Here is a 25,018-nt window from a genome sequence, read left to right on the forward strand (position 1 = left end):
CTTTCTCCTCTTTACCTTTTATAGTAGCGAGTTGAAGGATCTGGACCGTTTATTCGATACGTGGCACTAAGTGACGATCTGAACGGTTGATTGTTCAGTCGCACTAAGATATTAATTAGAGAAAATTTATTTATATCATTTTTGAAAAAAAAAAATCATTCTATTTTTATCTCATTTTTTTTAATATCTTATTATAATTCTCACGATTCAATTTTTTAATTTATCCATTTTAAATTTACAAATTTATTTTTTAAAAATTTACCCATGGTAAATTAAAATAAAATAATTTAATCAACACATATAAAATCACACCCTATGAATTGTTTTTGTAATTCAAAATTGGATGGGAAAAACTGTTTATTCTTGAAAAAAAATTGAGAAAAACAATGAACCGGCACTATAAATTTAAATTCAAAATACTAAAAATTTAGTCATGTAAACTCACAAAAACCTCCCTATAATTGTTAGGAGGTAGTTGTCACAAGCTAAGTTTATAAATTATGATTGTGAGTTCAAACTCCTCTAACTAGTTACGACGATCTGAGGATTATTTTTCTTTTAACTATGAATTCAGATCCAAAATATTAAAAAATTAGTTATCATAAACTCACAAAAACCTCTCAATGATTATTAGGAAGCCACGATCAAGCTCTCCTTAGTTGCCGCGAGTTTATGAATCATGATTGTGAGATCAAGCTCCTTTAGTTAGTCATGACAATCAGAGGATTTCTTTTCTTCGAGTTCAAAATATTAAAAAAAAAGTCACCGTAAAATCTCAAAAACCTATCTATGATTGTAAGAAGCCACAATCAACCTCTTCATGGTGTCTCGAGTTTAAGAATCATGATTGTGAGCTCAAGCTCCTCTAGCTAGTCATGATGATAAGAGGATTCCTTTCCTTCTGACTATAAATTCAAATTCAAAATACAAAAAAAAAAAAATAGTCATCGTAAACTCACAAAAATATCTCGATGATTGTCGAGAAGTTACGATGAAGCTCTTTGTGGTCGTCGTGAGTTTACAAATTATGATTGTGAGCTCAACTATCCCTAGCTAGTCATGACGATTAGAGAATTCCTTTTCCTTCCGACTATAATTCAAATCCAAAATATGGGGAAAAAAAAACAAATTAACCATCATAAACTCAAAAAAAACCTTTTTTATGATTGCTGGGAAGCCACGATCAAGCTCTTCGTGATCGTCACGAGTTTATGAATTTTGATTGTCAGCTCAAGTTCCCCCAAGCTAGTCATGTCGGTAAGAATATTTCTTTCCTTCTGACTAATTCAAATTCAAAATATGAAAAAAAAAAATTAGCCATAATAAACTCACAAAAACCTTTCTATGATTGTCGGGAAGACGCGATCAAACTCTTCGTGGTCGTTGCGAGTTTATAAAACATGATTATAAGCTCAAGCTCCCTTAGCTAGTTATGCTGATCAGAGGATTCCTTTCCTTCCGACTATGAATTCAAATCCAAAATATGAAGAGGATTCCTTTCCTTTCGACTCTGAATTCAAATCCAAAATATGAAGAAGAAAAATTGTCATCTTAACCTTACAAAAATCTCTCTGTGATTGTCCAGAATCCTTGATCAAGAAGCTCTTCATGGTCATTGCGAGTTTAAGAATTATGATTGTGAGCTCAAGTTCCCCTAGCTAGTCATGATGATCAAAGGATTCCTTTCCTTGAGACTATGAATTCAAATCTAAAATATGAAAAAACTAGCCAAAATCCTCTCTATGATTGTCGAGAAGCCACAATCAAGATCTTCATGATTAGCACGAGTTTTACGAATCATGATTGTGAACGGAAGCTCCCCTAATTTGTCATGACGATCAAAGCAGTACTCCTTTCCTTTCCTCTTTTAATTCAAATCCAAAACACTAGAAAATTAGCATAAACTGACAAATTAAAACCTCTCTATGATTGTCGAGAAGCCACGATCAACCTCTTTGTGGTCGTCACGAGTTTACGAATCATGATTATAATCTCAACCTCACGAGTCACGACCTAGCTAATGATAACAAAGAAAGTAGTTATAGAAATATTATCTTTTGCTGTCAATCTTTGATTATAATGACAAATATGATAAATCTTAACGGATTGAAATCAATTCGAGATTATTTTTCATAACTGCTTTGTTTACTAACTTCCAAGTAAACAAAGCGCTAATTAATAAACAAAAAAACAGATATAGATACATGAAAATCCATTTTATTTTACAATTAGATAGCAATATTGCTAATGATTTCTTCTCTGTTGTGTTTACTTGCACCACTTCAATACTCCGTCCTCATGTCCAAACCTCTCTCTTTTGCGTTTACTTGCAGAGATCTTCTTCCTCCATGCGAGCCCTCGCCATCAGAGCCTGCAACACCAAACTCAGAAACCACTCCATTCTCAAACAACAACAAATTAAATCCTCACCTCCTTGTCCCAGTCACATCTAATGGTGATCCAAGCCAGAATCACTGTCTGAACAGCAGTTCCTCCGATCATCCCTGCCCAAATGCCCTTCGCACAAAAAGAAAACACTCTTCATATTTTCAGAGGCAATGCGAGTTCAGGGTTAATTTGCCAGAAGGTGGAAGGAGACATACAGCGACCCCGAGCCCGAAGAACCAGCCCATGGCAACCCCCACAGGAAGCCCTATCAAGTAATATGTCCCTATGTTAATGTAAGCCACCATGGCTTGCCATCCTGATCCAACTGCAACACCTGTAATGAAAGGGTGAGTGAGTTATAGGTCATTATGTGTGTGAATGTATGTGAGTGGTAGAGTTGATATGTCACCGGAGAGAACGGGCTGGACGCTGTTGAGGACGATGGTGAAGGCGAGGAGGATGGACATGTCGTCGACGGCTTGGAGGACGGTGGGGCTCGACGAGTAGATGAGGGCAAACTTGTCGTGGAGAGAGAGGAGGAGCACGCCGAAGAGGAAGCCGATCAGGGAGGAGGTCGCCACTGAGATAATGGTGGCAAACCTTGCGGCTTTGCCGTTCCCGCTTCCTAGTTCGTTGGCCACTCGCACTCTGGGAGTTGAATTGTGAAGAGTGGTTCAGGTAGTTGAATCATAAATAGTTGAAATTTGCAAGGCTTGATGTTAAGTTGACCCTTTTGACATTATAGTTGATTTAAGCTTGTACATATTTCTTTTTGTATCATTTGTTGTTAATTTTATCCATGCCGTTTTGTTGTTTGGGAACAAAATTATATATAAATAAATTAATTATAATAAATTTCTTGATTATTCTTAATGTTGTCTGAAAATTGAGAAGACGGTTAGTTAGGAATGCGACTCTATTGTTGATTAAATGAAGACTCTGTGCTATCCTGCAATACAAGGAGCATTAGTGCTAGATCAGGGAAGGAGTCGTCTCTGGCGTTGACCCTCCGACACTCAAGTCAATACTCGATTCAAGAGAAGAGAATAGTAGAAGCAAGCAATAGTAGAGTCTGTGTCAAATAATGAAGTATTGCATATCTCCGTCTATAGGTGAAAACCCCTTTTTATAGTGTTACTGTAGTATCTATGCACGCATACCAAAACATATGCACGTTTTCCAAAACCTTTCTAAAAAAAAGACAAGTCGAAAAGTGTCTCTGATATCTTTCCTTAAGTGAACATGTAAATCTCTTTGATGTGACAGGCTAAAAGTTTCTGAAATTAAATTTGCTCGTAGGACATTCTTTGTTGTTAGTAGCACAAACTTTCAAAAAAGTACAACATTTTGGGCCCATGGGGCCCACGCTGAGCCGACCAACAGCCGCTCGGCTGGTGGATCGCTAGCTCGTCCTTACATAATGCGATCAGCTGTTCGTTCTTCACTCGACCCTTCATTTTATCGCAAAGTCATATGCCCGATCGACCCTTAGATCCGATCGGATAGGCAGTAGGTCGGGTGATACCTTGTCTGCTCGTTAGGAAGGATGGTTGATCGACCATTGCCCCCACTCGGCTGAGACAGTCGGTCACGCTACTCGATACCTAAGTCAAGATAAGAGGTCTGTTCGAGCGGGAGGCCCGGGCGGACACTCATGCCAGACCGACCCTACGACTAACTTAGATGCATCACTAATATTATTAATATCTTTGACTTCTTAACTGTGACCGCCATCTCAACGGGCCTTCCCTATTTTGACCCATTCTTGGGGTCCATCTTTATCGCCGTATCAATTCTATTTATATGATTTCTAGATCTAATTATTATATTGTTACCGAGTAAGGTAACTCTCGATGTCAATAAGTAAGAATTACACCCCCAAGGTGTGACGCTTGTATGTTTGGTCACCAGTAGTCTACCTTGTTTATTGGTGTTAAGGGGGCAAGCTAATTATTGATAGACTTAAACACTCTTGATGGAGAAATTTATGAAAAAAAAAAGGTTTTGTCTAAAATCTTGCTCCTAAATCCATAAGAAGGGGGGAAACAAAGAAGAGGTCTTCTAAAGATGCTTTGGATCAAGGGGAATGGTCTAAAGCTATGAATCATTGAAAGAGATGGTCATTGTGAAACAGCCAACAATGCTCGTGATAGCGACCGTCACTAAATTCACTTTCCGCTAAACTATTAGTAAAATAATTTTGGACAAAATTACATGACGAATTATAGAAACATTAAATTTGTATCAAAGTGGCATCATTGCATGATGATGATTTCTTAAGTCTATCCATACCTTTTTCTCCTCCATTTTTACTTGACAACCCTAAAGATTTTACTTTCATACCAAATGAGCATCATTGCACCCTCAAGAGTTTCATGAGTCTATCTACACTATATTTTTTTTCTTTTGATAATTCAGATATCTAAATTTTGCCCAACTAATCTCGGAGATAGATGACCTTTTCTTGATTCAGTAAATTTGGAGCACGACTAACTTATATGCTCTTAGAGGTCAACCTCCAGAATATTCGTCCCTACATATAGATTCAAATTCGATATCTACACTCCTTTTCTTGATCCAAAGGCTCATAGTCATCAAACACTTTCAACCAAAAGTATTTAATAACCCTAAAAACACCTCAAATTCTTATCAAATTGATAACGCTACACCATAAGTAGTTCCTTGACGCCATTTTTTTTCTTCTAATTTTAAGTCCTCTAATTAAGGTCGTTAAATACTTTTGGACAAAACTATTTAACAACTAACAATCAACTAAATGCAATTCTAATAGACTAACCGTGTTTGTTTACCTATAGCTGAATAGAAGAGTATCAAATATACTTTTTAAATCCTAAACTATCTTCTTCTTCTTCTCTCTTTTTTTTTTCTGTTTTTTTACACTATTCATAGTAATTCATCATTAATTAGGGTTTGATAAAGTGCACTAACTTTATTCTAAAAAAATCAAAACATGTTCACGTACCCTGTTCCTGCAAAGAATGCCATTGGAATCATCAGCTCCCATCCATTGATGCTCATGCTGCACGCAAAATAAGAAAAATATTCTTCTTTAATTTAATTCTCCATTAATTTCCAGTTCTTCGATCACTCGTCGTCGTCTTCTTCCTCACTTACCAGATCGAGATGGCGTCCACTGCGACCTCACCTTCTTTCAGATTCCCGGACAGCAAGATCAGAATCCGGTAGTACCAATTCTCCAAGCTGCAGCCGATCAAAGAATTAATTCGAGAAAAAGATTGGATTTTTGATCGAAAGATTGCTTTTTTTTTCATGGAGGGAGAGTTTCAGTGAGCGGGAGCTGACCAGAGCATGACGCCGGAAGCAGCCGAGAGCTTGACGAAGTCCCAGAGGCCGGAAAAGGCCTCGCCGGAGAAGCCCTTCCATGTGTCGGTGCAGGCTCCGCAGGTGACGTAGAGGTAGAGGCAGAGCACGGACGTCCACCAGGAGAAGTTGAGCGTGACGGTGACCCCGATCAGGCCGAGCTTGAGCTTGAAGACGAAGAGCCAGGTGACGAGGACGTGGACGGCGAGGGCGATGGCGGCGACGATGGCGTTGATGGAGTTCTTGAGCTGGCACTGGAGGAAGCGCTGCAGGGGGAAGAGGAAGGCGAAGGAGAAGTGGAGCGGGATGAACCAGAGGGACACCGTGCCGGCCTGCGCCGCCAGCTCCGGCGGCTGGCCGATGAGGAGCAGCAGCGGGGTGGCGAAGAAGTACATGGGGAGCATCAGGGCGGCGCAGAGGATCAGCACGATCCAGGAGCGCTGCATGTAGACGCCGAGCATCGGGAGCTTCTTCGCGCCGAAGGCTTGGCCGCAGAGCGTTTCGAGGGCGCTCGCCATGCCCAGCTGCGCGCGCGCCGGCGATTCAATCACTAGGTTCGATCGGTTCCTCCGTCAAATTCAGTATAAAACGACGTGATTGGCCGTACCAGGAGGCCGAAGTTGAAGCCGACGACGACGGTGTTGGCGATGGACATGGAGGCGAGCTCGAGGTCGCCGAGGTGGCCGGCGAAGGCGTGGGTGATGGAGTTCATGGTGGCTGCGGAGACGCGGTTGAGGATGGCCGGGCCGACGATCCGCCAGAGTTTCTTGGACTCGACCCACGTCCGCCGAACCAGGTCCTCTGAATCTAGGCCTTTATCGACGGCGCCATCGCCTCCATGGAGAAGAGCGACCTGCACCTCTTCTCCGGCGCCGGCGGACATGATCTGGCTCTTCCCTGCGTCGCTTCCTCGGTATCCTCTGTTTCGACCTGCATTTTAATGGGGGACGACTTGTGATGTGGGCCACGGGACCACGAAGGATAGGCATGGTTGACGTGGCTTTTTGTTTATTTGTGCGGGTTTAATATGTGGTGCACCTCGCTTGCGTGAGCTGTGTGACTAAATGAGGCAGGGCGTCCTGAGTGAGTCGCAATAGGGGCGCCCCAATGGCTTTCGGGCTATTCTGGCTAGTCCGTCTCACTCACAACAGTGTCGCACACGGATCTGTAGTATATAATATAATAATTATTACAATAATTTTAATTGAATTAAAGTATTTTTTAAAAATATATATATTTTAATAAAATAGTACTCTATATAAAATAATTTAGATTAATAAACAGCTATATTAAAATGTATAATGCTGACAAAAATCTTTTATTTATTTATTTATTTTTAAAATATCCTTTTAACAAAAATAAAATATGTTTTTTTGTTTTTATTTTTTTTTACCTTTTAACAATCATAAAATTGACATCGACCAACCATTTGTACGGATGTCATCAAATCGACCCCTCCGTATCAACCATTTGTACGGATGCCATCAAAGCTAGCCCATATTGGTAGAGCATGCTCTGAATAAACTCTTTGTCCGACTGCGTCGTTGCCTTTTGAGCATGGGGCGAAAGTTTAGTGAAACCGCACACTCACATGTTATGTTGGCATCTCTTTCCCCCACCCACCCTAGCTCCTGTTTATTTAGGAGGATAAAAATAAAAACTGATTTTTTTTATCCATCTTTGTTTCCTACCTTCTGGCAAAAGGCAACCTAATTTTTCTCCCACACCGGGCTCATGGTACAATCGAAATTTTTTTCAGAATTAGTCTTCGAAATTACTCTTAAAAAAGTAAAAGGAAGAGTGATCTACTTCATGAGCACACTCATAAAATGATCCCATTTAGCGAGAAAATGGCAAGCCATAAGGATGAAAGTTACAGTTCATCGACTTAAACCCAGCCTTCTCATCATGAAGAAAATCTATCCTATTTGTTCGACATCATCGAACAAAATTCTTGCATTATTACAAGGCAGAGGCCAAAATAGAGTCTAGTCATGGGGATAACCTTTCGATATGCCATAATTCATTTCCATCAACTATCCTAAGTGAATATTGCAGCCTGCAAAATTAAACCCAAAAAACAAGTTAACAAACATCCAAATCGATACGGCAAATACAAGTACTTTTAAGGTACTTCTTCGGAGATGAGCCTACCGATCATGAAGACGAGAAGGCTGGCCTTGCCAAAATTCAAACCTGGTTGGCTTCAGTCTGTAGCCTCCCCAGAACTCGGGCAAAGGGATCGCGGTTCTATCAGGAGCAAAGAACAAATTGTAAGCAGCAAATGTGGTGTTCTAAAACCTAATGGACTAAATGCACATGAAACTGTCAGCTACCAAAAAGTGACAGGGTTGTTTACTTAGTACAATAGGAACAAGACATAATTAAAATAGGAGCAACTTGTTAAAAAGATTAGCAGATTAAAACACAGGTAAACGGATGTTAGATGAGATACAGGAGGATATATGAGGCCACAAGAAAATACAATCTGGAAACAAGAAAAAATTTTGTCAGGCAAACTGAAATGCATGCTCTAAACAAGAAAAGACAGTGAAAAAATCAGAATAAACATTGGGAGAACAAAAAGGGAAATACAATATCAGCATGCTCTATTTTATGGGCATGCTCCATTGCTTATGTATAACATTCTAAGATCAAAGCAGAAAGCTACAAATCAATGCAACAAAAAGCATAAACTTCCAGTTAAGAAAAGCTAAAGTCACATGTTCTGATACTAGTTTTTCATAGGCATAAGACTAATACTTGGGGAGATCAAGATGAGAAAAGTAAAGGAAGCAAAGGAAGGAGAGGAGCAGAGAAAGGAAAGGATTGTTTACTTGGACGAGGGAGTGGCAGGAAATGGAAATTTTCATCTATGTCCTTCTCTAACCTCCTTTCTGTCACAAGTCAGAAAGGTACTGGTGGTGGTCGACAGCTGGCAATGACGGGTGGTGAATGTTTGTTCAGATGCCAGTGACAATAGATGACTGACAATTAGCTCTAGGTCTATACTAACATTTTTGTGACTGGTTTATGCTAATTAATTTGGAGTCCAGTCTGATGTCAAGTTCAAGTCAACTTAACATCGGGTCAAGTAGTTTAGTCAATCCATATTTTTGTTTGGTGTATCCTACGAAGATTGATGTGGTAGGATAAAAAAAAAATAGCACCTCAATTCTGAGTTCAAATGAGTCCAACTTAATGTGCAAGAAACAAATGTAGAAGAGATACAGGTACACGATTGAAGATAGCTAAGTTGAAATGAAAGCTAAGATTGAAATGCTAAAAATGGGTTACCATGTTGGATAGAACCACAAAGTGGAACAATGATATCACTGAGATAAAGTAATGCAGGCCCCATTCCGTGGAAAAGGAGCATGGAAAAACAAAAGAGACCTCTAGATATTCACAAACTTCAATGATACCTTTGTTTGCCATGCAAATGAAGAATTGATGAAAGCTCATTAAAAAGAACAAAGGTATCTAGCCAAAATGTAGAAGGATAAGCCTAAAGCAAACTCACAAAATTAATGGCAGCTACCTATGAGCATGTATCATACTATCAGATTAGAAATTGACAGAAGCAAGTGCCACAATCTCAAAAATTCCCAAAATAAAGAAATATATATATTCAGGTGAAAAATACATAATACAGAAAAACAATACTGTTACACTAACCCATCTGCATATCTTTCCTCTAGTTCCTTGTAGGCATCATGAAGCACATGCCTTCCGATGACCACAGTACTCTGGTGAAACATGCATAACATGTCTGCCTCATCAAAATATAGTTTTCTATTGCCATGCATGAAAAAAAATAAAGATAAACAGATCAGACCTGCTTGCTGACAATTGCTCCAATTTGACTTCCTCGAGGACGACTATGGAAATATTGCTCAGACTCCTCTCTAGAAACCTTTTCAACAGTTCCTTCAACTCTAACCTGCAAATATGATAAACAACTTGTGAAATGAATCCAATGTTCTTTTTTTTTTGTTGCAAAACATCAGATTTTCAAACCTATGTTCTAATTCTATAGTAACTAAATGCCAAGTTCAAAAAGCAAGAATCACATCAACAAAAGTAATGGCTAAAAAAATCCCTTCTCTAAAGCAGTATATAGGAGTTTACCTTATGTAATTACAGTTTAGAGTCACATAAGAAAAACATGTCAGAAAAAAAAAGAGTCAATTCATTCTGATCCATGATTAACAAAAGAAGAAATTCTATTACAGAATAAGATTCACGTGGCTGAGCTTCAAATAGTTGGGACTCATGACTTGTTTCATTAAAACTCAAAGCATAACAGGAATTTTCACTTCAACTTAGCAAGCAAATCAAGGGATGGTAAATAGTATATTTTTATATTGAAGAAATATTATGAGCGGTGCTTTCCACACATTAGTTAGAAATTATGTGAGCTATCCCCCACAAAGACTAATCAAAACTCAAGATGGGTTGAGCATAGTAAATCATTAATGCTTATAATAGCAACTTTTTAGATACATGTAAAGTAGTATTTGAGAAACTATCTAGACTATTTAGATGATTATAATCTGAAGACTAAGTCTTTCCTGTTGATTCAATTCAACATAATAGAACTGCTAATCAATATCCCCAATTTTAACACAAATGGAGAAGTGTAGATTTTAAGTTGTACCAGCAGTAGTCAGTTTAAAAGAAATTATTCCTGCCATATTAATAGGGTTCTTTCTTCAACAGATCAGATATGCAAAACAACCTACAAAATGATGACCTGGCGGTTTAGCTGATTCCAATAGAAAAGAAGTGAAGCATGAGGATTTTCAGATAACTCATGTGCTTTTCGGCTTTCATAATTGGTATACCTGAATAAGCAAAGGGGACCATGAGTGAGCTATCAACATTAGAATCATTGATTAACTATATCACTGTTAACAGAACAGCAATTTTTTAGTCAGCAATCAGCTTCCAAACAGTTAGTTACATGTTACTAACCACACAAATCCGTGCTTGTCAGCTCCTTTTAGCAAGACTACCCGAGATGAACTACAGAGAAGACAATTTAAAAAATAATATAAGACAATGAAGTTACAGCTTTGCGAATTGGCATTTTGTGAATAAAATAAATGGATAAGTACACACGGTTTTCCTTCACGATCACTAGTTGACAAAGTCATAGCATTTGGCTCGCGCAAACCAGCAGCAACTGCTTCATCAAACCATTTAAAGAACTAGCATATTGTCATAGTAGAATATCAGTATAGTGCATTACATCATTTATCATGTTAGATAAATTTTAGATCTATAACAATTTGGAAATAAAGACCAAATGAAAATCCAATATTTAAGGAGAGAAATAACCTACCTAAAGAATCTTAGATTAAATGTATTTTTCAACTTCAAAGAAGCATACCTGATCAACAGGGTCAGGTGCTACTTGGTCCTCAAGAAGTTCAGGAGAAATATAGTTTTCTCTGAGTGATGCAATGTCAACAGATGGTGGTTTTCCAATTCTGACACACATTGAAGTGCCTGGGTATTTAGGAAGACAGAGTTTGTACTTACTGGAGATGGATGGAGGAACAAATCTACCACCAAGAAAGTGGTAAGGACCAACAAACTTTTTGGCACAGAGTTTTGGAGCAGTTAAGGAAACCTAGGTATACACATTTAATTTAGTTATAAATTAATAACAATGATACAAGACATTCATTCATGCACAATCGACTATCAATTTTAGAAGCATAAAACAACCAAAATTCCAACTGACTAACCAGCATGTCAGGTTTAAGGCCTTCACCAGTGATGTCACCTTCCTCAACATGCCAGCCAGAAGGAATATCGATTGAAACAATTGGAGGTGATCTCTTAGAAACATAGTTGTCATGCCTTAAAGATACAAGCCTCTGAATAAGATCGTCAAAAGGCGGCCTTGGTTGACCTATTGGACAGTTAATTACACTGTTAGAACCAGGAAACGGAGGTAGGTAATCAACAGGTACTTATGGATCTTTAATTTCATTCAATAAGCATTTGTGAAGTATAGATAAAAAAAAACCCATAGAAATTGATTAACTGAAACTGGTTTTGGATTAAGAATTGAGATTGAGTTGTTATATTGTCAAAATCTCTTTGAACGTAATTGAGAAAATATCAAACACTTTCATTTATGCCCTTACTAGTCCCATACGAGCATGATATGTTTATTATTGGGCAAAAATCTTTGAGAAAATATTGTAGTCGATCATGATTTAAAATCTCATCCTGTACCGAGCGAAATGGTCCAAATGTATCGTTCAATAAGCCATATTGTAATTTTGTTCTTTGACAGGAAAGTTACTGTTCCAGTATCATATCGACACTCCAATGCATAGTGTCGGTGATAGATTAGAGGTTGAAGTAGGAAGGAGATTAAGCAAAGGAAGGAGACAGTGTGCGTAGTGATATCGAGTTTCAACAATTTACCAGAATGATATGTTTTGATCATTTCGTTCGGCATGGTACAAGATTTAAAACCATGCTTGGTACAAACAATGTCTACTTCTTATGGTTCATCTTCTTCCTTCAACTCCAATCCATTACCGGTACCATGCATCAAAAAATCGACATGATACCAAAATAGTATCATTCCATTCAAAGACTGAAACTTCAACATGGGTCGATATTGTAAACCTTGCAATCAATGATACTAAGGTGAAGCAATGAACAATGAGACAAAAAGCTAAAAAATCATAAATTCTTTTGTCTTTTAATAACATGTGGGAACATAAAGTTTCCGATCATCTCACGAAATTTCCTTTTATGAGCTTCTATCACTTTTTCTTTCTTCTTCCCAATTGCATATTTAGTAACAAAAATTTATCTTGGTGTGATCTGACTCCATAGAAGGTAGATGGAGAAGTCCCCTGTCATGGATCAATTCGCAAGATTTGCAAAAGCTGAATGACAATTAAAAATAAGGTAAGGTTGTCCAAGAAAAAAAAAGGAATTAAGATATGTAAATTTGTAGTGTTTTTCTCATGTGCACGATGTTGCTGAATCATGGAGATGTTTGTTAGTAGTTGAACTTATCAAGGTCTTAAACAAGGTGCACCTGTGGAATATGGTGGTAAATATATGATATATGGAAGTTGATTGTCAAAATATAACATCATGTGTCATGACATGAGTTTACATCAACTATATAATATATCAATATAATCATCCTAAAGAGTCATACAAGTAAGTCTCTGCATCTATCATTTAACAAATAAATTAATCATAGAGAGCCACTGATAATTAAATATAAAATATTTTATATTTCATCTATGAACCTAATCTCAATGCATATAAAAAAGAGTACATATCTTATAACAATGCATGTAATTGACCAACACAATCCATATAAAAGAAAGTTCAATTATCAAATTACATAATACATAGAATTTACTCCTTGTTAGTTTATTCGGAAAACCTAGTTTAGTCAAATAAATATAAAACACAAACTCAGATATGATTCAAATTTTAACAAGCTAGGGATTGGTTTCACTTGAATAACCTTATCCGACCATAAGTTGATATAAAGGTTTAAAATCTCATTTTGAGTCAGGGTTTCAGGCCCTAGTCGGAACAAAACTATTTTGTGTCATTTCATCCCATGCTAACAAAAGGCGTCAAAAGCTCGACTAAGAAGCAAGAGGAGAATGAGAAAAAATAAGAAGAGGAAGAAGTAGAGGCGTAAAATGAATTGAGGAAGCCTAATTGGAAGAGGGATTGTCAAGCCAATGCTGGAGGAGGTAGGGTAAACTAGGACTTTGGTGTGGAGGATGGCAGTTACATTGCGATTTCAAGAAGGAAGCATTCACGATGTGATTCCAAGGAGGAGGGCACTTGCAATGCGATTCCGAGGACCCTCATGACGCAATTGAAATGATTTTGATATGTGAATGATTCAAAGCTTCTCATGCAAGACACCAGCCATGTTATTTGGAGCTTCTAGCTATGAAGCTTCTGCGAAAGATACTTGCAACATGACGTTTCGCTTATCTGTTGGCATATCAATTGTTTCAAGGATTTTCGCATGTCAATCGACAAGAGGAACAAGGTGTTTCACCCCTTCAAACCATCACACCTTGATATTTAAAACCATCATTGGCGTATGCGGTCCCTCATTGAATAAGCCTATACAGCCGCATAAGCAACGCAAGGAAAGCCCTTTTGAAACAATTACCTCATTATACACTGACTGGTAAATAAAAAATGACGCCTCCAATATCAGGTTTATACTTTCTCTATGTTTATTTAAAATATAAAAAATAAATGTCCAATGAGGGAGTTATATTACCATTAAATGAGAATCCAAACATTGCATCGACAATAAGGTCAAAATTTTCAGCTAAGTGTTGAGGCAGGTCATTGATAGACAAGAAAGGAATAGATAGTGATTCAAGCTGCAACATGGCCCAATATAGTTAGTGACTTTTATCAATTGCAACACCAAGTTAAAGAAAGCAGTGAACTGTACCTGGGTAACAAGACCATTATACAGTGTTTTTGGTGTACGCTTAGGATAACATATAAAAGGCTGATATCCAAAATGATGGAGGTGACGAGCAGCTACAAGACCATCACCGCCATTATTTCCTGGACCACAGATAGCAAGGATGCGACTATATTCACTTGATTTATAGACCTATACAAATATTAGCTTCGTAAACAAATTGTTTCACCCTTCTAAAATAACCAGGGAATGTAAGCATTGAGGTCCATGATCACAGATCATGTACCTTCACATGTGACCAAACGAATAATCAAATTTGCTTACCTAAGGCAAAAACCAATAAAGTATCTGGGAGAATAAGATCTAACCTTATATAAGAGAGAAGAAAAAATGCAGACTCTGTCCATTATACAACCCTAACATATGCTGGCTCATATCCTTGAATTTTTTTATAACTAAAAGATATTGCTAATTGCTAATTAGGGTGGAATAAGTCATTTTCTGAATAAGTTATAATAAGTCAATATTTAAGCACATTAGGAATTCAATGGAGGAAATATTTGAAGCAAGGAATTGGTATAAGAAAAGGAGCAGCATCAACTGAATAAAATGTCAAGTAGAGTAATTAGAAGCAGCAATCTTATTACTACTGCAACTACTATTACTACTCCCAAGACATTTTGCCTTTCATCCACTTACAATGCATATTTCCAATTTAAACATGCATCATTAAGGGATGACCTAATGAAATGTTGATTCAAAGACACAGTGCCCACCTAGGTGATCAAAGCAAGCAAGAAGTGGTGAGTCCAAGTATATCGGCTCCCAGTGACCAAGTGCTTTCTTCAGGATTTACATGGGCACTTGTCTACATGAAGCACTGTGGCAAAGGCAAGTTAAATAGAGTTTGAGGCCATACTTCTAACTGAGTTAAATAGAGAAAGAATTCATAGTTCTTTTATTTATTTATTTATTTATTTTATTTGCTAACAGAGGGGTTTGAACTCAAGCTAACTAGTAAAGCACATAAGAACTTAAGTGCTTAACACACGAATACCATAACTTGGATAGCCTGCCCTTTTAAAATATGCACTAGTATGCTCAACATTTTTACAGGTCTTCATCTTTAAACATTGCATCTGCAATGGATGTACGAGATATGTCTTCTATAACGACATATGATTCTTTCCAGAGATATCAATTTTTGTTACAGCATCAATGACAAACATGAAATGGAAAAGACTAATATGTCAAAACCTTAACCCATAAAAAATCTAAAGAAGGGCTAAAGAACCAAAATTACCTCCCCTATCGCAGTAGCAACGCTTAACCCGGCCAATTCCTAGCAATCAGATTAACATTTCAGAAAGGGAAAGAAAAACAACAAGCGAGGAGATGAAAACAACTCAGACCATCAACTGATCGACGCTGAATCCCAGCGGGCCCATGAGGATCTCGTCGACCTCGGCCGCCTCGCTCTGGGAGAGATACGACACGTCTTGATCCGCCATTGAGCTTGCGGAAGAAGAAAGGCGGCGGAAGGAAGACGAAGGAGAGGAGGCAGCGATCGGTGATGCCGGCCCTCTTTTTAAGCCGCTGAAGGGAGGGGCGGGGAGAAGTGGAAGTGGGCGACGAAGGATGTTCGGGGGAGGAATTGAGACGGCGGAGTCGGCGGCGGAGGAGAAAGTGGAAGGGCGGAGGAGGAGCGAGGAGGGGAAGAGCAGAAGGGATCGCATGCCGCGGCGCTTGAGGTTGGATAACATGTCTTTCAGATCAATCACCTATTTTCCAAAATACCCCTCCGACTTTTTTTTTTTTTTTTCATCCAGTATCTGTTCAAATAACACTCGTTCGAATAGGCAACTACGGTAGTCTCAACAAGTCAAGCGGTCACGAAAAAATACTATAAATCATGTTATAAAAGATACTCGTTGATCCCAAATATTTTTTTATTGCGGTGTCTCACAGGATAAAAAACTAAATGAATTATGACGACCGAACGATTCTCTTTAGATAAAAGATTTTTTTTTCCGGACTATAATACCGTAATAGAATATTCATATTGTTATTCATATATTCATAATTTAATTTTTAATTGTGAGGTCCTTCGAAGTGTCACACAGGGATATAAATGATGATTATTTTATGGATCAATCACTTGGTCATGTTTTTGAGGCCAACAAAGTCTGGCCCTATTATATTGGGGCCATAAATTTTATATATATATATATAAATCAAATATGAATATTAATTTAAAAATATATGAGTTTAGATATTAAATATTTAAAATTATAGTTAAAATAAATTTTAGCCGATAATTATTTTCATCGATAATTTTAATTTTTTACTAGTTAAACTATATTTGATCAAAAATTTTAAATTTTTTATAAATTAAATCTGGATCGTTTTTATTTTTTTACTCGTGTTAGATTTAATTGATAATTTTAATTTTTTACTATTAAAATTAGATTTGGTTGATAATTTATTTTTATTTTTATTTATTTAAATTTAATTAGTAATTTTAAAATTTTTTACTGTTAAAAATTTAATTTATTAATCAAAATTAAATTTTGTTAATAAATAAAAAATATTTATTGATTATATTTAATTAATATTTTTTTATAAAAACACTTTTCAAAATTAAAAACATATTTAATATTGTAGTATTATTTCTTTCTTGAATTTTTATTTTTCTTTCACTTTTTTAATAATTCATCATCCATATTTTCTAGCTAAATATTTTTAACTAAATAAATTTTATTAATAATTTATCAAAATTAAAATGGATAAAAAGTCAGTTTAGTTCACGAAGCTCCCATCAATACGAGATTTCGAGGAAGAGTATATAATAAGTAGTGACTATATATAGTACTCAAACATATTTCCTCTAGGTCACACAATAATTTTATCGCTATGTCGAGACTTTCCTTCGAGTTAAAAATAATTAATATTTTTTTAAAAAAAATTATAATTAAAATGTATATTAATAGTATTACAATAATTTATTACTTGTTTCTAAATTAGTTAATATAAAATATTTTTTATTTTTTAGGTTTGATAAAATTATTGCTATGTGGTCTAATTAGTCACGGTTTCCAATTGTATAAATAATCATTGGCAATATATGAAATTGCCCTTTTAATTTTACTAATAAAAATAAACGTCGTCCCAAGGACATAGTTGAGTTGACTAATACTTGATAGATATTGTTACAATGGGCAATGTGTCGAATCTCGACAAAACAAAAAAAAATGCTCTTCTCGCAGTGACCAACTGTAGCTTCCCGATTTATCTCCTTACATATGCTAGCAGAGTCTGTCGTGTTTGGGTTGTTAGGGTGACAAATTCCACCTTTTGCTATAACTAATAAAATTAAATATTTCTAATAATATTTATTTAAAAAAATATGAATTTTTTTCATGGTTTAAAGTGACATGTCGAAACGGGTGAAATGGGAGAAACTTCTCGTTCCGCTTTGCGACCGACACGACCCTGACACGAGACCCACGACAGGTGCGATGTGTTGCGCGACCCCGTGGTTACAGTGGAGGGGGCGCTCGACCTTGCAACAGTAGCGGAGGGGTCGCATAACTCTTTCGTTGCCGCTGCGGAGGCATCGTGTGACCCTGCGATCACTGTAGAGGGGTCGCACGACCAACGTGGTCACGCCGAAGGAGTCACACAATCCCCGCGCCCATGGCTGGTCGCGCAACCCCGCGACAGCGCCAAAGTCATGCGGGCTTGCGAGTGGTGTCAGTTTCAAATTTTTTTAAAATTAAACTTAGGTTAATTATTTTAATCTAACTCCTAGTTATAATAGAGAGAATCTAAATAGACTTTATTAAATCTTAATAAAATTATCTAATTAATTTTATATTTCACTTATTTTAATTTAAAAATTATAATAAAACTTTTATTTATTTATTTATCTATTTTCATGTTTTTTTAAAATATTATTTTTTATCTTACTTATTTTTTAAATATTTATGTTAAATATTTTAATTTTTAATTAATATATTTTATATTTTAAAAATATCGAAATTATATTGGCACGATATGATATGGTACCAAAATCATATCGTTCCGGTCTAAGACCGAAACCTCGGTACGGATCAAAATTTTAAATCTTGATTTTTTTTTTCAACCTAGAATCTCAAGAATGATTAAGACGACCCTGTTATGTCCCCAGGAGGTCAGGACATAGTATAGTTAGGGGCGCATAGTTTCGTGGCTGAAAGGTCTAGGGTTCGATCCTCGAGATTTTATTACCTGGCGTTAGAATTTCGACTATATACTTTTAGTTGTGTACCTATTTATCTCTTATCATATTCGTGGGAATGATTCTAGAAAACCGCTGATGTAATAATTCCACCTTTTAAGGCCAACTCTATTACCTAGCTATGATTTTGAAGCTAGCTTGGGGCATCTCGTTCTCGTTGTGATTTCCCAAGTGTCTCAGCCATCTATTTAAACAACTAAACGAACATGGAGTATTTTGAAAAGTAAAATATTTTATTTAGATATTTGAAAAACTTGATGTCAAGTTTAATATATTAGCAAAATATTTCAACTTGGTCTCAAGTTTAATATATTAACAAAATACTTTTTTCATTTAAATTATATTTTTACTATTAACAAATTAATTTGGGTAAAAATTAAATAGGCGTCCATTGTATGTATTTTTTATTAGATGGACATTTCATTTCTAATTAAAGTCAAATGAGAACCCCATCTAAGTTTACTAGTTCGAAATACTCTTTTTTGGTTTAGGATTTGAGTTTTTGAACCTAGTTTAAGTTCTGAACTGGGTTTAAAGGTTTAGGGTCTTTTAACAAATTTACTTCAGAAATTTAAACTGGGTGTTCAAAGAAAGATCTTGAAAATATACTTCAGAAATTTTAAAAAGAAGTTCCTAATGCTAACATTTTATATTGTCAATTACTCATATTGTATTTTTTTATGTCTTTTTTTCGCTACTAGTAGTAGATATACGCTACTTATACTATCATTAATAGATGGTATAGATGATTTTAATAATAAAGACAAAATCATTGAGGATAATGATGCATAAATAGAGTCCCTCCACAAGCTGATAAAAAAACCTACAAAAAGTCTAGAGGGAGTTGCAGAAATAGTCACATGCTCATACTATAAAAATAAAGACAAAATCATTGAGGATAATGATGCATAAATAGAGTCCCTCCACAAGCAGAAGGCTGAAATGGTTGATTTATTAGAGAGTACCACCACTTTCAATGAGAAGCTCATTCATGAGAAGGATAACAAAATAAAAGAGCTTCTTGATCTTTTGGAGAGGACTGCCAAGTATAATGAGTTAGTTATTGTTGAGAAGGACATGATATTTGCTCAAAAGGATAAATTGATAGCTAAGTTGCAAGGCCTTATAAAGTATAGTGTCATAGAAAAGACAATAGCAGCCTCCAACCAGGACAAAGGTAAAGAGCCCCTAGAGGCCACAACTAATCCTAAGCCACCGAATACTATACATACAAGGATAAAAAGGTGTGCCATGAAGAAAATTAGGCTGCCTTTGGATGTGAAGGCAAGGGGACAATCATCATCACCCACATGGTTCAAAGGTGTACCCAAAAGAAGAATGGTTGATACTAGACTAATTCAAAGGGATGGAACTGAAGCTGTAACTATTGATTAGGAAAAAAGAGAGGAAATTACAGAGACAACAGAACCAGAAACAGCACCCTCTTTCTAAGCAACTAGCACTACTATTTTCCGAACATCAAGTCAACGTATTGATAAGTTTATAGCCAAATCTTGAAGGTAAGAATGATTGTGGATTATAGTTTACTCCAATATTTTTAAGAGTTTAATAACATATTTGCTCGTTTATATCAGCAAACAAGTTCAAATTCAAAGAAGAGTAAAGATGTTTTAGTAGTGGATGCATTACTAAAGCGTAGCCAAGTAAGGTGAATTTAATACTATATATTCAAAGACCGGTCGATATCATTTGTATAGAGGAACAAAATAATTATGTATATTAAACAAACTAGTCAATATCATTTGTATAGAGGAACAAAATAAGATATATGACATTATATTTAAATGAATTTCTGTATTTAAAATCAAAGACATAGAGTTTTCTGTTCAAGAATTTTCTAGGAGTTATGCTAGACTCATATATATGTTATAGATATGGTATTACACATTGAATTATTGTAGATGCTACAATTATAATAGCTATTTTCATGGTCATCACTTGACAAGTTAATTTTCTTACAAGCCTACACTATTACTGCATAAATGTATATTTTTCGGTCTTAACAAATAAGGCTAACAAAAGAGGAACAACCTACTACTCATCAATTTTATGGTGTTGGATTTACGGTTAGAAAATTTCACCTGTAGTAATTTATTTTGCATAGATTTCATTAACATTTGATTTTCTTAACATAAGAATGGCATGTTATTATCTACTTGGGTCTAAAGTCCTTATAGTTTTACTTGTGGACTCTACCTAAAAGGTCTCATATTAATTGAGATATTTTTTTTTATAAATCCATAATTAATCTTTCCCATGTATTTTCAATGTGGGACTATGTTTACAACCTTGCAACCCCAACCGACCTACTAGGACTTTCTGCCCCTCAGTTCAACTGACCTACTACGACTTCCTTGTCTAGTCATAACTAGGACTTTCTGTTTGATGTCTAGTCCTCTTGATCCGAACATGGAAGCCTCCACTTCCTTCGTTAGAGGTCAATATTTCACTTACATGGCTCGATTGGACCATGACTCTTGTGCATAGTCGACGGTTGGTCCTTTTGATAGCCTGAACTCTGATACCAATTGTTAGGATCAAAATAATTAAAACATCTCCCTAATGGTCATGGTTTTACTTTTGGGCTCTACTCAAAAGTCATCATACCAATGAAGATATCTTTTTCTTATCGACCCATGATCTTTTCATAAAAATGATAATCCCAGTTAGTTTCATTGACTATCCCTGGGGCCGACCGGCCTGGCCCCACCAAAGTTTTCCATCGGCCACCAAGATAAATCGGGAAGCGCACATGACGGCCAGTCCAGAAGCCCAGTATCCTTTGATTGCGCTCCCCTCCCATTTGGAGGAAAAATTTCTATAAATATACCATAACTGGAGTTCAAACCATGGATACCTGGATGACAATTTGAATATCCTATCATGACACCATAGCCCCCTAGAGACTCAAAAGTTGACTTTAATGTACAGTCAGTAAGGGTTCAAAGCAATTTTCATCAAAAGTATTTGATTAAGTTGAATACATGATGGGCTTTAAATTCAAATACTAACCAACTTCAAAATTGTAGGTTTGATTGTGCATTTTTATGATGCGCTATTTTGAGAACCTGCTGTATTGTAGAGCAATAACTTTTCACGAAATAGGGATGAATTAAAAAATATAGGTTGAAGGTGGGTCATGCAATAATGAATGATATAAATTGGGTAGGAAACGTGTGATTTTTTATGTAAAGGAGAAATCAATGTACAAAGATAGGTTTGATTGTTATACTAGCTGATAAGTTCAATTTCAAAAACTGGTTATGTTATGTTGTTTGTGTGTTCTTAGATGAATTAAGTTTCAAAGAATGATTGTGTTATGTTGTTTGTGTTGGTACAGTTTGTACTAATGGTCAAATTTAGATTTTGATAAATGACAAATGAATTAAAGTTATATGTTCTATTTTCTAACTCATTTACCAAGTGTGCAAGACTGAAAGACTTGATGGGACCTAACACTAGGATGAAGTCCAGTTAAGTTGATAACTGGCATGGGAGGATCTGATAGGTTGATTTCTGGCAGAAAGTCCAGTTGGGTCCGTGGAATTTGATAACTACTAAAATCCAGATGGGGCATCTAACCTGAAATCTGGTGAGTCAAGAGTTGAGTAAGTCTACAATGGTAGGTAAGATAAACACTGGACAAGAGTGATCTAGTGAGGACGAGTCCCAGTGGAACTATAGATGTTGGTCCAGCTTAGATTTATTTTAAAAGTCTAAGCCGAGAGGATGACTAGATCCTGGTCTTGGTAAGACAAGATTTAATTAATAATATTATTTTTATTGTGCTAACTCTATTTTCGCAGGTTATTTGTTATTGTTAGACTAACTTATTTTGCAGAAGTTAAATGCAAAAAATTGATCTTAGATGAACAGTGTCTGAGGCACCTCAGAGTTGTAGGGAGGCACCGTGGAGCTTAGTCATGAAGGCGCCCTAGACATGGCGAAGGTACCCTCGCACAGATAAACTTCGGGGATAGAAGTTTGCTGAGGAAAGGCGCCTCAGAGGCGATTGGAGGTACCTTAGAGGCAATTGGAGATGTCTCAGAACCATTGAAGGTGCCCTCGTGCAGATAAAGACCAAAGAAAGTGGATCAGATAAGCGCCATTGGAGGCGCTCTAGACCCTTGGAGGTGCCTCCAACATTGTTTATAAGGAAGTCAGTGGCAACACTGAAGATATCAATCTTTTGCATGATTCCTCGACTGTTTTACTACTATATATGTTCTCGCGTTGCTACTGTTCTACTACTCATCTACGTCCGAACATTGCTAGCATACCAATGCCAACACTTGAGTTTCCACACTTCGATATCATTGTGTTGGGTAACATTCATTTTAAAAGTTATTTACTTTATTGCTAAAGAAATACACTTTCATATTTCTCTATTTGTACTCGATTACTCTACTGGGAGTTTACCGATAGAGAATTTTAGTGGATTACCCGTCGATAGGTTAAAAGGGTCTGCGTCTTGGAGTAGGAGTCGTCGAAGACTCTGAACCAAGTAAAATCGAACAAGTGTTTTTCTTTTTCTTTACTTAATCGTTTATTTTTCCGATGTACACTCACACTTATTTTAAAAGTAAAAAAGGAACAAGTTTTCAAAAACACTTGATTCACACCCTCCCTCCCCCTATGATCCTACACTTTGTGTGTTCCTAAATGAGATAAAATTTGTATCATATTTGTGTTATACTATTTTCTAATGTGTAAATGTTTTTATGAACATTATTTGAATATTATCTGAATTTGAGCCACAACGTCGAAGTTATGAGGTAGCTTCTACAATATGTAGAAGTTAGTTGCTAGCTTCTACTATGTGTAGAAGATAGTAGATAGCTTCTACAATGTGTAGAAGTTGTTGTTAGCTTTTATAATAGTGAAGATACCTCATAACTTCTATAAAGCTGATGCCTCATAACATCTACTAGATTTTAAATAAATATTATTTGATCATAATTGACCATGTAGAAACTAGCTGCTAGCTCTATAACTTGTAAAAGCTAGTTGCTAGCTTCTACGAGATGTAGTAGCTATCTTCTAGCTTCTACAATGTATAGAAGCTAGCAACTAACTTTTACAATGTATAACAACTATCTGCTAGCTTCTATAATGTGTAGAAGTTAGGTGCTAGTTTTTACCCATTGCAGAAGCTAATAAATAACTTCTACAATAATTTTTTGAAACGGTAACTTATGAACTGATACTTTAAGATATTCCATAATAATGTTTTATAGAAATGCACAAAAACTTTATGTAAAAAACAATGTATTGATAATAGTCATCATTATAGCATACAAGTACAAAAACTATACCAATAGTTTGTTTAGATACAACAATTAAAAAATAGTACATTTTGAACAACATAAATATCTTACATTTTGGATCATTGTAATATAAATATTTATGTTTAAATACAACATTCAAAAACTATATAGGTGCAAAATAAATGCATAGTAGTTGGGTTGAAGATCTAAGATCGACGATTATGACCAAGCATTGGACACTTTGTACACTGCTTCTTAATTTTTCCACTGTGTTTGCTTTTAATATGTGCCTTCCTTCACCTATTAGCTTGTACCCGACACCTAGGAGGTAACAGGTATGAATTAGTAGACCAACGGATCCAGAACTCTTTATATCTAGTCCCATGGATGACATCAGTGTATGTGCTTCTATAATGATAAGATAAATAGTAATCTTCATAATAATCGTAAGGATCTTGTGTTGTATGACCAATTTCACACATTGCATGTGAGCATGGGATCCCATGAACATCAAATTTATGACAATTACAATGTCTCCTGACCAAATCCACTACATGTATTCCATTGTTGTTCTTACTTAGAATTCAATATTAGAACACGGGTGAATAGCGTACCGCATGCCTCAACCATTGAACTTGGTGACGAGATCTTTAGCACACGTAGTCATCTTAGAAGATAGTTTTTCACCAGCTTGCCTACGTATGTAAAACCATTCAAATAGTTTCCTTCTATTGGTGCAGGGAGCACCATGCAATCAAACTTAGATTTTGATATTGGTAAATAATTCAAAGTTAAGTTGTATTATATGATTTAATGAGGTTTACTAAGTGTACAGATAGCTCAACCAGAAAGTCCTAGTAAGTCAAGTTGACTGGATACTAGGCAAGACAAAAGTATTAGATTTTGAGGGATGTCCTAAGACAATCACCTTATGATTTTTACTAAATATAAATTTACTATTTGAGTGCATATTATATGATTGATTATCTTAAACTCATTTACTGAATGTCCGTAATATGCATCATGAGAGAAATTGTGATTGAATCACAACTAGTGATTATCTCTACATGTACAATTATGAACATATTGGAATTTCCCTAGTTATCGAATTGATGCATTCGAACGTCATCAATTATGTAAGACTAGTACGAGTTATACTCCTTGGTTCACCAAGCAGCTGTTTTCTCACTAGCTGGAGACATTGGGATGTCGAGAGTTAAACGTAGATGCAAGTTATGGTAATTAGTTCATTAGAGTGAC

At 36.1% G+C, this 25,018-nt stretch overlaps 2 protein-coding genes across 2 annotated transcripts; both read right to left on the reverse strand.

Moving 5' to 3' along the window:
- Positions 1-2,094: 2,094 nt before the first annotated feature.
- Positions 2,095-6,658, reverse strand: LOC122025721 (protein DETOXIFICATION 27-like). The gene is made up of 8 exons (XM_042584579.1): positions 6,338-6,658; positions 5,713-6,254; positions 5,524-5,610; positions 5,372-5,428; positions 2,798-3,036; positions 2,604-2,722; positions 2,431-2,517; positions 2,095-2,371 (listed from the first exon to the last, which is right to left on the reverse strand). Exons 1-8 carry the CDS (start codon positions 6,611-6,613, stop codon positions 2,324-2,326), a joined length of 1,455 nt encoding a protein of 484 aa, XP_042440513.1. The 5' UTR covers positions 6,614-6,658; the 3' UTR covers positions 2,095-2,323.
- Positions 6,659-7,510: 852 nt separating this feature from the next.
- On the reverse strand, positions 7,511-15,985 carry LOC122023685 (pyridoxine/pyridoxamine 5'-phosphate oxidase 1, chloroplastic-like). Its single transcript, XM_042581942.1, has 13 exons — positions 15,604-15,985; positions 15,495-15,533; positions 14,216-14,383; positions 14,036-14,141; positions 11,487-11,653; positions 11,126-11,368; positions 10,855-10,943; positions 10,708-10,758; positions 10,487-10,577; positions 9,569-9,673; positions 9,409-9,479; positions 7,885-7,980; positions 7,511-7,789 (listed from the first exon to the last, which is right to left on the reverse strand). Exons 1-13 carry the CDS (start codon positions 15,952-15,954, stop codon positions 7,723-7,725), a joined length of 1,644 nt encoding a protein of 547 aa, XP_042437876.1. The 5' UTR covers positions 15,955-15,985; the 3' UTR covers positions 7,511-7,722.
- Between the last annotated feature and the right edge of the window lie 9,033 nt (positions 15,986-25,018).

The sequence above is a fragment of the Zingiber officinale genome, chromosome 9B (genome assembly GCF_018446385.1).
Source record: "Zingiber officinale cultivar Zhangliang chromosome 9B, Zo_v1.1, whole genome shotgun sequence".
Taxonomy (NCBI): Eukaryota; Viridiplantae; Streptophyta; class Magnoliopsida; order Zingiberales; family Zingiberaceae; genus Zingiber; species Zingiber officinale.